The 12220-nt window shown below is 36.5% G+C and overlaps 1 protein-coding gene across 4 annotated transcripts in view; it reads right to left on the reverse strand.

The window, feature by feature from the left end:
• Positions 1–3130: 3130 nt before the first annotated feature.
• The window catches only part of LOC140742702 (uncharacterized), a 556758-nt gene continuing 547668 nt past the window's right edge, over positions 3131–12220 (reverse strand). The window contains exons 15-25 of one of the 4 annotated variants that reach the window (XM_073073668.1): positions 11953–12201; positions 11366–11640; positions 10391–10524; positions 9817–9971; positions 8789–8989; positions 7831–7975; positions 7082–7283; positions 6266–6401; positions 5797–5923; positions 5329–5434; positions 3131–4760 (exon numbers count right to left, since the gene is read on the reverse strand). In XM_073073668.1, the coding sequence (XP_072929769.1) occupies positions 4181–4760; positions 5329–5434; positions 5797–5923; positions 6266–6401; positions 7082–7283; positions 7831–7975; positions 8789–8989; positions 9817–9971; positions 10391–10524; positions 11366–11640; positions 11953–12201 (2310 nt within the window). In that variant the 3' untranslated portion in view covers positions 3131–4180. Of the gene's footprint in view, positions 4761–5304; positions 5435–5796; positions 5924–6265; positions 6402–7081; positions 7284–7830; positions 7976–8788; positions 8990–9816; positions 9972–10390; positions 10540–11365; positions 11641–11952; positions 12202–12220 lie in introns of all 4 variants that reach the window. The other 3 variants (XM_073073667.1, XM_073073669.1, XM_073073670.1) reach the window with 3 other exon arrangements.

Raw genomic sequence — 12220 nt, forward strand, 5'->3', positions numbered from 1 at the left:
GCATTGTGGATAAAACTGTGCATTCTTTGTGCAGCCTATGGCCAGAATAAACTATGACAAAGTTATAGGTTCTATCTTTTAACACTAGATGTCGCCAACAAAGTCAGAAGGGATCTGTCGCCACTATGAATGTTCTTAGCCTTATACATAGATTAGTAAAGATACTTCGCCGCCTTGAAATTGAATGAAGTTACAAACGGCTTATTATAGTAAGTTCTTTTTTTGAATTCTTGACAAATAAAAACATTATTACAGAAAATTTACAAATAAATAACTAATACTGCGTAATTTAAAATTACAATGTACAATTTACGTAATAAATAAATAATTATTTCAAATATTTTAGGGACATTTTAGCACGGAGACGTGGCAAAACTTTTTTACGCAACTATTTCAATTCTCAAAACTGGGCACATTTTCTTGTTAGGAGTGAGTAATCTTTACTAATCTATGGCCTTATAGGAACAACTCCTGGATATGCTCTGCGTTTTCCCTCTCCGCATATAATATCGGTTGTATTGGTAGGTAAAAAAAGCATTATACTGGTATGCCGCCAGAAAACATAAAGCATTATTATAATGACGTCTTTGCTGGTTAATCATATTAATATACTAAAGCTAATATGACTACGATAAATTGTTATGTTAAGTGAAGTTAATTTTTAACGAGTTAAGTTAATTTTTAAAAATAAGTTTAATCATGGATCTACTTTCCGAAGTCATTCATAGCAGCGTGGCTGTCTTTCGCGATAAATCAAAAAGAGTTATTAGTAGGATAGCCTTTGACGGTAAACATTCTAAGACTTAGTTTTTATAAAATTTCATCAGCTTGTCACACAAGAAATAGGTTATGATCATAGTTTGTTAATATAGTAGATATACTTAGGAACATTGAAAAAATAAAACTATAAAAATTAAATAGTAAAAAATTTATTGTAAATAAAAATATATTGTACTCGATTTAACGTAAAATATAATTCGTTCAGAATTATCTTAAACATATTTACAGACGGTTACGTATTTACATTAACATGATATTATACAGGGTGTCCCGTAAGTACCACGACAAACTTGGGGAGAACATAGGTGAGGGTCTGACCTCTCTGGGAAAAAAAAATTACCTTAGTAAAAGTGTCACCGTTTTTGCACTATCAATTGTTTTAGATTTTTTGAGAAATTCAGCCCTCTTCATCTTCTTTCGTTAACTGCGTGTACAAATTTGGTGATGCAGTGTTTATTTTTTCTGTTAAATACTATCAGATAATTGGTCTATCATATTGAAATGTAAATTGGTTAAAAGATGTAAAGGAAGTATGAAAAAAAATAGGGATATTTTTAGATTTTAATTTTTTTACTATTTTTCCCTCAACTTTGACTCGTCGCGGTGAAAAAAAAATGTACTGGACTATAAGTGTACATTGCGCAAAAAAATATGTCCAGTTAATAGAGATTTCAAAAAGTTACCACACTTTTTCTTTAAAGTTGAAGAAAAAAAGTTAAGACCGTTTTTGCATGAAAGGGACTGAAACCAACTAAAACGTAATGATCGACTTTTTATTTAAATTACGGTTTCTACCGACTCACAACGTGTCAGACAGTACTAAATCACATTATTACCTAGTAACACACTTAAAAATATCATTCTTCATTTGTAAAAAAAACAATTTAGTAACTAACTAGCAAACAAAGTAATACAATTTATTAAGTCAATTTTTACCTACTTTGAAGTGTCGTTTCGAAGTGAAACTTCGTACATGTATGTAATTTGAATGACAATACCATAATATGATGTCTTGGAACTAATCTGATGATGGACCAACTATCTGATAGTATTTAACAGAAAAAATAAACACTGCATCACCAAATTTGTACACGCAATTAACGAAAGAAGATGAAGAGGGCTGAATTTCTCAAAAAATCTAAAACAATTGATAGTGCAAAAACGGTGACACTTTTATTAAGGTAATTTTTTTTTCCCAGAGAGGTCAGACCCTCACCTATGTTCTCCCCAAGTTTGTCGTGGTACTTACGGGACACCCTGTATAATGAACGTAAAAATATTATGTACCTACGTGTGAAATTGATTTACCTAAAATAAATCTAAGGGTAACTTTGTACTAAAAATTAAAGGAAATAAGTGTGAAAAGCCTCACAAATGGCGTTTCAAACTTATATTTTATCCGATCAAATAATTATATAACTGTTTTATATTTTACTTTTATTGATTTATCTAATGACAGTTGGTACACAATATTATTGCTTATTTTAATAAACTTTTTCATATTTTAATTAAGTTGTTAACGAGCCGCAAAATATGTAGTTTTAACAGTATGTACTTTCTATAAAACCGTTAGACTATTACACTCTTTAAACATAAAATGACAAGTAAAGGTGATATATATTTTAAAACAATATTTAGAAAGATAAAAACATTTGCACAAAACCATGTGGCAATTCCAATTACCTATTTTTGCTCCATAGCAGTAGTGTCAAATGTTACCTTATTCTTGTTTCACGAGTTTGGTACTGGAGAAACTTGAGTATTCAATGTCGATAGCAATACCACTATGGTCGACCTCACGAAGGATATCATTTTTTTTGTTTATACACCATCAGATGGACTGCACGATCGTTTGATATACTATATTTGAATACTATTTCTCAAAAACCTTGGTCATGGTATGGCTATCTACTCATCGGGATTCAATGAGTTAAACACGAAACATCCTCTATCGTGGAGTTAGGTAGGTACCCTGCAGACGTCGAGGTATATGATTTTTACTTATCATTTTACTGCATTTTTTTTTAAAATATAATGGAGATAAATAATGCCTACAAATTAATTCTTACACAACTCAAATTTACAAATAAATACAATTTACTATACAACGTCACAGATCTTGCAGGCCATATATGTATAGAATTATTTTTAGGCATTGTTGATCTGTCAGAGAATTATTCGATTTTATGACGGCATTGAGCGCAATGTGTGTTGAGTTTCTATAATAGCCTCTTTTTCACTTTATGACGACAATTTAAAAATGTTGGTATTCGGTTTGATTTGATGTAACAATCTATGTTATGAGGTATTATTATAAAGACACCAAGACCTGTGACATCGTCTGTGACTAAAGTATTTAAAAATAAAATTATTAATTTTTAAAAGCTATCACAGTAGCGTTCTGAACAAGTGATTAACAAGAACCATTCTGGTTCTGTGATACATTATTTAAAAATCTTGTGAAAGAGTAAAAACATTAAAAGTAACGATATATAAAATATTTTATATACATATTGGATTAGTTATGTTAAAAAAAATTATAAAAAGAAAATGTATTAAGTATTATTATTATGTTAGTGATTTAAAACTTATACAGATATAAAAATCTTCAACTATCCTAAATTGTCTTTGATTAAAATGTTTTTAACAATGCGTAAATATATTTGTGGGAGTAATTATCACATTCTGGCAATACTACGGTCTATTGCACTGTATAATATGTTACACTATTTGACTAGGAATTATTATGTTATAATAATGGTAACATTGTTTTTATTTTTATAATTGTTCATTTTAATAAAACATTTTGCTTATCGATAATTGAGTATGGAATCCTTTAGATCTAAAAAATATATCCTAATTATATAGTTCTAATGAAATTAATTAATAATATAGAAAAAAGAGAGAATTTGCATAAAAAAATTACATATTTGCTATGAAGAATGAATATATTTAGTTTGACAGCAATTGGATTTACATGAAAGGAAAGTGAAGAGTTTATGAAAAGAGTAAGAAGTAGATTTTAAAGAAAGTTGGGATAAAATCGAATCTTGGTAAACAAGACGCAAACATGTTATTTTTTACTTTTGTAGTTACCCTTAGACATTGCGAATATAAAACAATAGAATAATGATAAAAGACAGCTAATTTTCTAAACCAATTAAACCAACATTTATCGGTATTATTACACGGTGGGCAATTTAAAATACTGTCCGATACTCAATTATCGTGTACTTATAACTACGTTATATTAAGGACAAAAAAATGTACAAACATTATTCACAGATCTTTGATACACTACGATATACAAGATAGTATAAAATGTTCTATTATTTACACATTATCTAACGTTTGGCATGTTGCACCCCTGTTTCCATGGCTTAGAGCTAGGCGGTTACTCCTAGGTGGGAGCTTCTTCTATTTGGTCTACAGTCGCGTTTTTACTCTCCTGAGTCCTATTTAAGAGAAAATCCAGATCGTGGGATATTTTGTGTAGCATTTTGTCCGTTTCTGGTGAGTCATATGCTTTATTCCACTCTCTATTAACTTGTTCTATATCCGACTTTGATTTTGTTTCTTCCTTGGCGACTTCCATGGACGGCAACGATGTGCTCGAAGTGAATTCTTTGTTGGTCTTTTTCAAGCAGCTCTTGATTGGTGGGGACGTGATTTTGGATAAGTCCGGGTTGGATTGGACGCAAATCGAGCACGCTTCCTTGGACGCGTCGAGTCTCTTGTCGTAGGGCTCGAAGTCGACGGAACAAGTGAGGAGGGCTGGGGATTCTCTGGGAGGAGGGTTGTTTAGGACTCCTAGCTCGAGGCACACCCTCGCCATGTACTCTGGCTGCGCGGGCACGTGGGGGATGAGGTCGCAGACTGCGTGGGTGGTGACGTGGTGGTCGTAGTGGGGGCTCAGTATGGCATCCTTGTATTCGACGCAACGGACTATGTCCGCTCGGCTGTCGGGCGTTGATTGTCTTCTGGAAAAATTGATCGTTTGGTGCCGAAATTAGCTACGGTTGTTATCGACAGATAAGGGACCTTAAACCAGTAAGTCTAGGAGTATCTGGGAGCTAAGAAAAAAATACTTATTTATTAAATATTTCATGCGTAAAACTAAATAACCACCCATGGTCAACTATAATCAACTTCTTAAAGGACAAGTATTTTACTTAAAGCTGATCTGAGATGCGTTAGCACTTAAGAGGACTCATATGTAAGTTAGCCGGCACCTTCTTCCACCCTGACACAAAACTGCTGTCACGCTACATAAATAGGTATAGTCCGCGTAAATCTGCTAGTCCGTTCTGAATATAGAAATGAATCACGTCGCCAATCGACTACACCTGCTCGCAACAACTTCAGAGCGGACTAGCAATTTGGCGCGGACTATAGTAATTTAACGCTAAATAGGTGTAATGTCGGATGGTGTACTTCCGTCTAACCATGCGTTTATCACCTTACAAAACTACAAAAATCTAAACAAAAAAATAAAAATAAAAAACAAACCAAAAGTGAAATTACCTACACTACTCGGTTAGGTCGCACCTGTGCATCCGGGGGCTCTCGAGCGGGGCGGCGCGCCAGTACGACGCGGGCGACGCCGAGCCCGCGCCGCCCCGGCTCTCCACCTCGCCGCCGCCTTTTATGTACACTGGGAATTAAAAAAAATATACTACATTAAAGTGGCAAACGAGTATGCAAACGATAGTGGCTCCTGTCGCCCATGGACATCTGCAATCAACCCCAGATATGTTAATTCCTGCCTGACTTTCGCAACAGACGCTTTGCTACGCTTGAGAACTAAGTTGGAATTCCTCGAATAAGTAGGCCTCCCTTACCACGCCCTTCAAAGTGTTATTAAGTGTACCGTTGTTATTAAGCAGAAATAAGTGAACTGGTACAACGGGAGTTGAACCAAAGTCTGAAGACTACCAATTCGTGTTTGACCAGCGCAGCGAATAATAATAGTTCATTTTGTCAGAAAACCTGTGCATTAAAATAACGTAAACTCACAGCTAAGTGAAGTGTCTCCTGCGGCGGAGTCCTGCCAGTCTCGACTTGAAGGTAAAGAGAGCACTCTTCGAGCTGATCGCAGACACTCTTCGTCGCGGATTACGTAGCAAACCAGCATTGCAATACCCTGGAAACATATTGTGGGTACAATAACACAAAAAAATAAGCTAAAATTTCTTTACGTATTATATACCAAAACTTTCCTTCCAAAATATACTTTCAAATATGAAAACTTTAGTAAAATCGTATTAGTAGTTTTTAAGGAAATCGCGCCCTTACAAACAAACGTTAGCTACGTTTGTTGTGTGCAGAACCTCCTTTTTTCAAGTATGCTAGAAGTACTAAAGTAAGAATACATACAAATTGACTATCTATCTCTACCTGATATTTTAAATTTGTGAAAAAAGGAAAAATACGAATGTATTGTTTTATACATATTATCCTATCGTAAAAATTGTATACAACATACATTAGCGAGCGCGGCCGTCGCCAGCGCCGCCACGTGCGCGAGTTGCCGCTCGCCGGGCTGCGCGTACGCAACTCCCGCGGCCTGCGTCGCTGACGTCGTCACCACGAGTACCAGCGTGTGGCGGACCACGCGCCGTCTGTAAACAAGGGTTTACTTGTATATAATTTATTTGAATTACAAAAAAATCGAATGCATTATATACTTAGACCGCTCTGAAGTTGGTGCGCGCAGGTTTAGTTAGCTTATACTCTTTAACGGAAGAGCCCGCTAACGTAGCTATTTATCCGTGGGCGAGAGCGGGCAGCGGGTGGGTGCCGGAGGGTGCCGCGCTGTCTTCATCCCGCTAATATGTACAATTTGCTGTTGCGACGCGTTTCTATATTCAGAGCGGCCTAGCAGTTTGGCGCAGATTTAACTAAAGCCTGTCTTGTAAAACATCCTTTCAATTTACCAGAAACCCATTGAAATTGGATAAGACATACATACATACATAGTGGTCGAACACAAAACATCCTTTTTTGAAGTCTGTTTAAAAGCGAGTAAGTACAAAGTAAATTTAATTTTTTATTTAGAAAAAAAATTGGCCATAACGGCTTTTTAACTTGTCTATCAATTGATTTTGCTTAGTGTGACTAGACTTAGACATAAAGAAATGAGACCATCAATATTATAAATTTGGATATTTTCACGTTGGAGAGGAGTTATAACTATAATTTATTATTATTAAAATACAATACAATACAAACATTCTTTATTGCACACAAAAATAAAAAACTATAAAATAATTACAACAAGCTGGTACAAGGGTAAAAATACCTGTCTCGTAAATAAGTTCGTCGTTCAGCGGGAACCTTATGCGTTATCGTGCGCAGGCGTAGTGCGGCACACAGCGCCAGCGCGAGCCCGAGCAAAGCTAACAGCGCGCAACCCGCCGCGCAGACTGCCTGGGCCGCTGCTCCTAGCTGTAATGGCGCTCCACCCCATAGCCGTGCTGTTAGCCAGGATAGTGTGCATACACCTGTAATGAATATACGATATGCATATAGTGATTACGTTGAACTTATTAAATCTAACTAGTATTACTTTTGTCTCTTATGAATATTGTTTCAAATGTTATTGGAAAACAATGCCTCTTTTGTATATTTCCATATCGAACATGGCAGAGATTTAACAGCAAAGATGGCAGTCAGTTGGTAGATATTATGGGATCTCGTACCTATGTTTGTTACGAATGATTACTAGTCTGTAGATGTGAATAGTATTGTGAACTCATTACTTTTTCAGTGCCGAGCCCGCGTGTCTCTTCCGCATGAGAGGTCCACAGCGCTGATTAAGTTTGGATTGGTAAGTACATAAGTACAATAGACACTATTTTTTTATAGATTTTTAGGTACGCACGTTTCGTCACGATTATTTCCTTTACTGTTATAAGAAGTTATAAATATATTTAATACGTGTATAACTTTGAAATGTATTATGACATACTCATCGTGTCCGTTAGTATTTGTGCTACTAATATGTTAACAATGTTATCGTAACGTAAGGCATTAAATTGTAATAGTTACCAGCGAGCAGGCCGACGGAGGGCACCCGCTGCGCGCGGCCGGCCAGCTCGGCCTGCAGCAGCAGCGGCTGCGCGCACAGCGCCGCGCAGCCCGCGCACCAGCACGCCGCGCACACCCAGCCCAGCGCGCCCGGACACGCCTCCTCCTGCACACAACATAACACAACAATCTTTATGTATTTATTTATAATATAAGAGTAGCAGACGAGCATGCAGTCCACCTGATGGTAAGTGGCTACTGCCGCCCATGGACATCTGTAATCAACCTCAGATAGGATTAGATATTCCTACCCGAGGTCGGCCACAGATGCACCGCTACCCCTGAGGACTAAGCTAGAACGCCTCGGAAAAGTCTGTCTCCCTTACCACACCCTTCAAATCGGAACAAAGCGGCGCCTAACACTGCTGTTATTAGGTAGAAATAGGTGTGGCGGTGGTGCTGCCGGAGTTGAACCACAAAGGGTTCTACCACCTTCAAAATGTTCTATCTCGTATTGGGTCTTTGGTTTCCTTTTTTAGTTTTTTTTTGACTTTCACTCATGGTAGGCACAGAAAATTACGCTGTATTGTGGTTGTTTTATAGTGTTGTTGGGTTACTACCCACATACCAAATACGATACATTACTATGCATCGTATTTGGTATGGTGCAACATAGTGTGACATGCTGAGTTGACGTGTTGTAACATGGTGTAATATACCTACACCTTACGCAATACACCATAGGTTATATTGTGGTATATTGTAATGTGATTTTGTGAACTGATATGTACAGTATTGAATTGCTTCACGTGCGATATCGTATGACACGACAGAAAATATTTTCTGCGAGGAATCATATTCAATACGTGGAAACCAATTTAATTAAGCAACATACACATCTTTACAGATTCATAAAGTATAAGAGAAATATCAAAAACGGATACAAAAGTATTACTAAAATTGTTATATAGATTCTAACCTGTCTCGTATCACACTCAAGTAGTGTAAGCACAGCAGCAGAGTTAGTACCAGCAGTGGCTGCTTTTAACAGAACGGGCAGCCTAGCTTTCCTTCCGGGAACCAGCCCCAGGAGTTGCAGAGCGGCTGCCACTAAACACATCGCGCCGCCCAACCCGACTGTGATCTTGACCACACCTCTTAAATCTTTCTCTGCATCTGTCTGAAAATATGAAGGTTAATCTTGAAAAGTATTTCAAAGTTTTCTAAATGACACAAAAATAACTACTTATAGTCTGATTCATAATTAGGTGTCCAAAATGTAAACAAAGGTGTTGACCTATCAAGAAAATACGTTTCAAATGGTAGTTTCTTATTTTTGACAATATTAAATTATAACAACAATACTAAAATAATAATCTAAAAAAATTAAGATCAATTCACATTTTCTAACATTTATATTACCTCAATTTCGTTCCATACAGTAATAATAAGGTTTATGGTAGAAAATTAAAATGTGATAATGGTAACACAATCGGAACCCAGAACTTTTCTTGTGCCGTCATTTTTAAGTTTCGTAGCTGATGTTATTCATTTTCGTAATTTCAATTGAACTCGAATGTATTATCGTTTTCATAGCGCGTTTGTTAAATTGTGAATAATTGTAAAGTTTTAGTTTTTTGTTGAGTTTGTTAAAGGTTTTGTTTCGTGTTAATTTTGACAGTGACATTTGTTTGTTTACATTTTGGACACCTAATTATGAATCAAACTATAGTAAAAAAGCAGTAACTAAATAACTAAATAATTTCTAGCCCTACCCAAAAAAATCTGTACTACCCAAAGAACTTCGATCGTCAGTAGGTACTCAATACTCATTATGTATTAAAAATAAAATGTACTTGTCAGCCACTCAAACTTGCAACATTACCGTTCCATTAATTCTTCAATTCCATTTCATTACACGAATTCTACATTATAGCATTTATCCGTCTTAAATAAACTTACATGTATTATCGACTATTTACCTAGTAATAAGGTTAAACTACTTACAAGCGTGGATCTAGCGACAGTGAAGAGTGCGTACGTGCCCAGGCCCTTACACCGGCACGCGACATGCGTGGCCTCCGGAACCTTCACTTCACAGGCCTTGGTGCTCCACGTCCTAGGCTCAGCTGGAGTACGAAGACCGCACGCTAGTTTTGAGGCTGGGAAAAAGAGAAAGAGAGTGAAATGTATATGAGAAATTTTTAATTTTTAGTGCTACATTATCAGTAAATAATATAATAATTTTCCTTGCTTAGAAGTGTTTTGTGTTAGTACATAGATTAGGTAATTTCTTTAGACACTTGGCCTTATTTGGCATGTAAAGCATATACGAATAAATTTTGATCTTATTCCTAAGTTACCGGTACCTAAGTAACATCCTACTCGAAGAACGAGAAAATAAATAAATAAAGAAAAATACAAAATTAATAAGTATTAAAGGGACTTATTAAGTCCACAATGCCAGTTTTTTATTTAACTTGTTGTTTTTTATGTACATCAGAAAAATCTTTAAATATTTTATATGTCTGTGTATATATTTTATATTCGAATTATCAGTTCCGAATTCTAATCCACTTACCAACAGCGCTATAATTTTTCACATGTGTAAACAGAAGTGTGACAGTGTGCTGTAAGGTCGTGTCCACGTCGATGCCGCTGGCGAACACCTGCACCTGCTGCGAGGCCAGCATGTACTCCATCTCGCGCCCGCCCCTGGAAGTTGACTGGCTACACGACGAGCGACACAGTAAATAAAAGAAAAAAACAAACAAATAAATACGGGATAAAAGTAATATAAGATATAAATAGTAAATAAATATGGGGAAAATAAAATAAATAAAGGTAAATCTAGCGTTTCAATGCTGAGTGTGAATTAATTATTACTTGCTTTGACGGTGTAGGAAAATTACACACCTCAGAGTTCTCTGAAACAGTTCTCTAAGGTATGTGAAGTGTGCTATTTTATACCCTCTCGCTCTGAGAGGAGACCCGTTTTCAGCAGTGGCACAATAATGGGTAGACTATTATTTATTTCAAGGCATCTTTCGAAAAAACCGTCCTAAGAAAAAGTGTTATTAAACGAAATAAAATGGCTCCAATGGCAGTAGTTGTCAGCGGCTCAACTAATGAACTAAAAGTCAACAATAAATTTAATGATAACTTAAACTACAAAAGTTAAATATAACGTAAAATTGCGTTTATAATAATATGTTTAATATAAAAAAAAAGTTCTATTGCTTAGACACATTATTATCTAATCTAGAAAAACGCTTGCGTTGTTGCAACCTCATACTTTGACATGTTTTTTGGATATCGTATATAATGTTTAATCTTGAATTTATTAGTGTAGTAAAAAGATATTAACTAATATTTTTTAAGAATCATAGTTTAATAACTATGGCCTAATACCACTATAATTTTCGGTCTTGTTGGCCTTCTCGATAACCAGAAGAACTATAAAGTTCCAGACGAAAAATCCTTACTTTTGTTCTGTATCCATTAAATGATTACTTCTAAGTGTTACCTTTCCCTTACGGAAAACAGAAAAACTTACTTGAACTCAATAGACCGCCTCAACGACGGCAACCTCGCAGCAAGATCATGGTACTGTACAGCCACTATGGTCGCGTTCCCATTCCTGCCGACCAGTTCCACGCCCGCTGACGTCAGCAGCCACTCGTGCGTCGTGGAGTGATGAACAAATTTGAAGTGCGCCGCGTTGTCGTCCCTCACCGGCTTGCTCTTCACTGTGAACTGTGCGTAGTGGAGGTCTACGTTGCTCCTCATCGCGGCCGTGTCTGCCACTGCGTTTTGGAGTTCGTAAATTTTCTGCAATTGTAATTGTGGATATAAATATGCAACAATTTGGTTTGGTATGGTTATATACTTTGTTTCTGTGCGTTTTACAGCAGTCAAGTGTAATTAGTTAATTACTTTATAACGTGTGAACTGAATGCCTAACTACGTTTTTAATTGTGAAAGGAAAAAACAAGAAGGGTAGGAGGAATTTGGTTTTCGAGAACATTCTCTTTCTATCGATATATAAATACGGTAGACTGAGTCACTGTAATTTATACATCATACAGCACACAATTAAAATTTCTATTAGCAATTTCAACAAATTCCAATAACAGAACCCACCTCTTCATCCAGAAACGTATCGGGATGTTTCAGCAACGTGTCGTATATCTTCAACAGATGCTCAATACTCTCCATCCTATCCCGTGGCTGTCCAGCCGCCGAGAGCAGGTGGTGGAGCATATCCCTCGTGTGCTTTAAGGGCAAGGCCCCTTCCCCGGGATGAGCGGGTAAGGACCGCAGGATCCCTCCGTACTCGTGCGCTATGTCGGATATATTCTCCCAGGAATAGCCGTAGGATACTTTTGTGAACTGAAATTAGAATCCCGAT

The sequence above is a fragment of the Epargyreus clarus genome, unplaced genomic scaffold (assembly GCF_041222505.1).
Source record: "Epargyreus clarus isolate Ecla_fem2 unplaced genomic scaffold, WU_Ecla_fem_2.2 ptg000006l, whole genome shotgun sequence".
Taxonomy (NCBI): domain Eukaryota; kingdom Metazoa; phylum Arthropoda; class Insecta; order Lepidoptera; family Hesperiidae; genus Epargyreus; species Epargyreus clarus.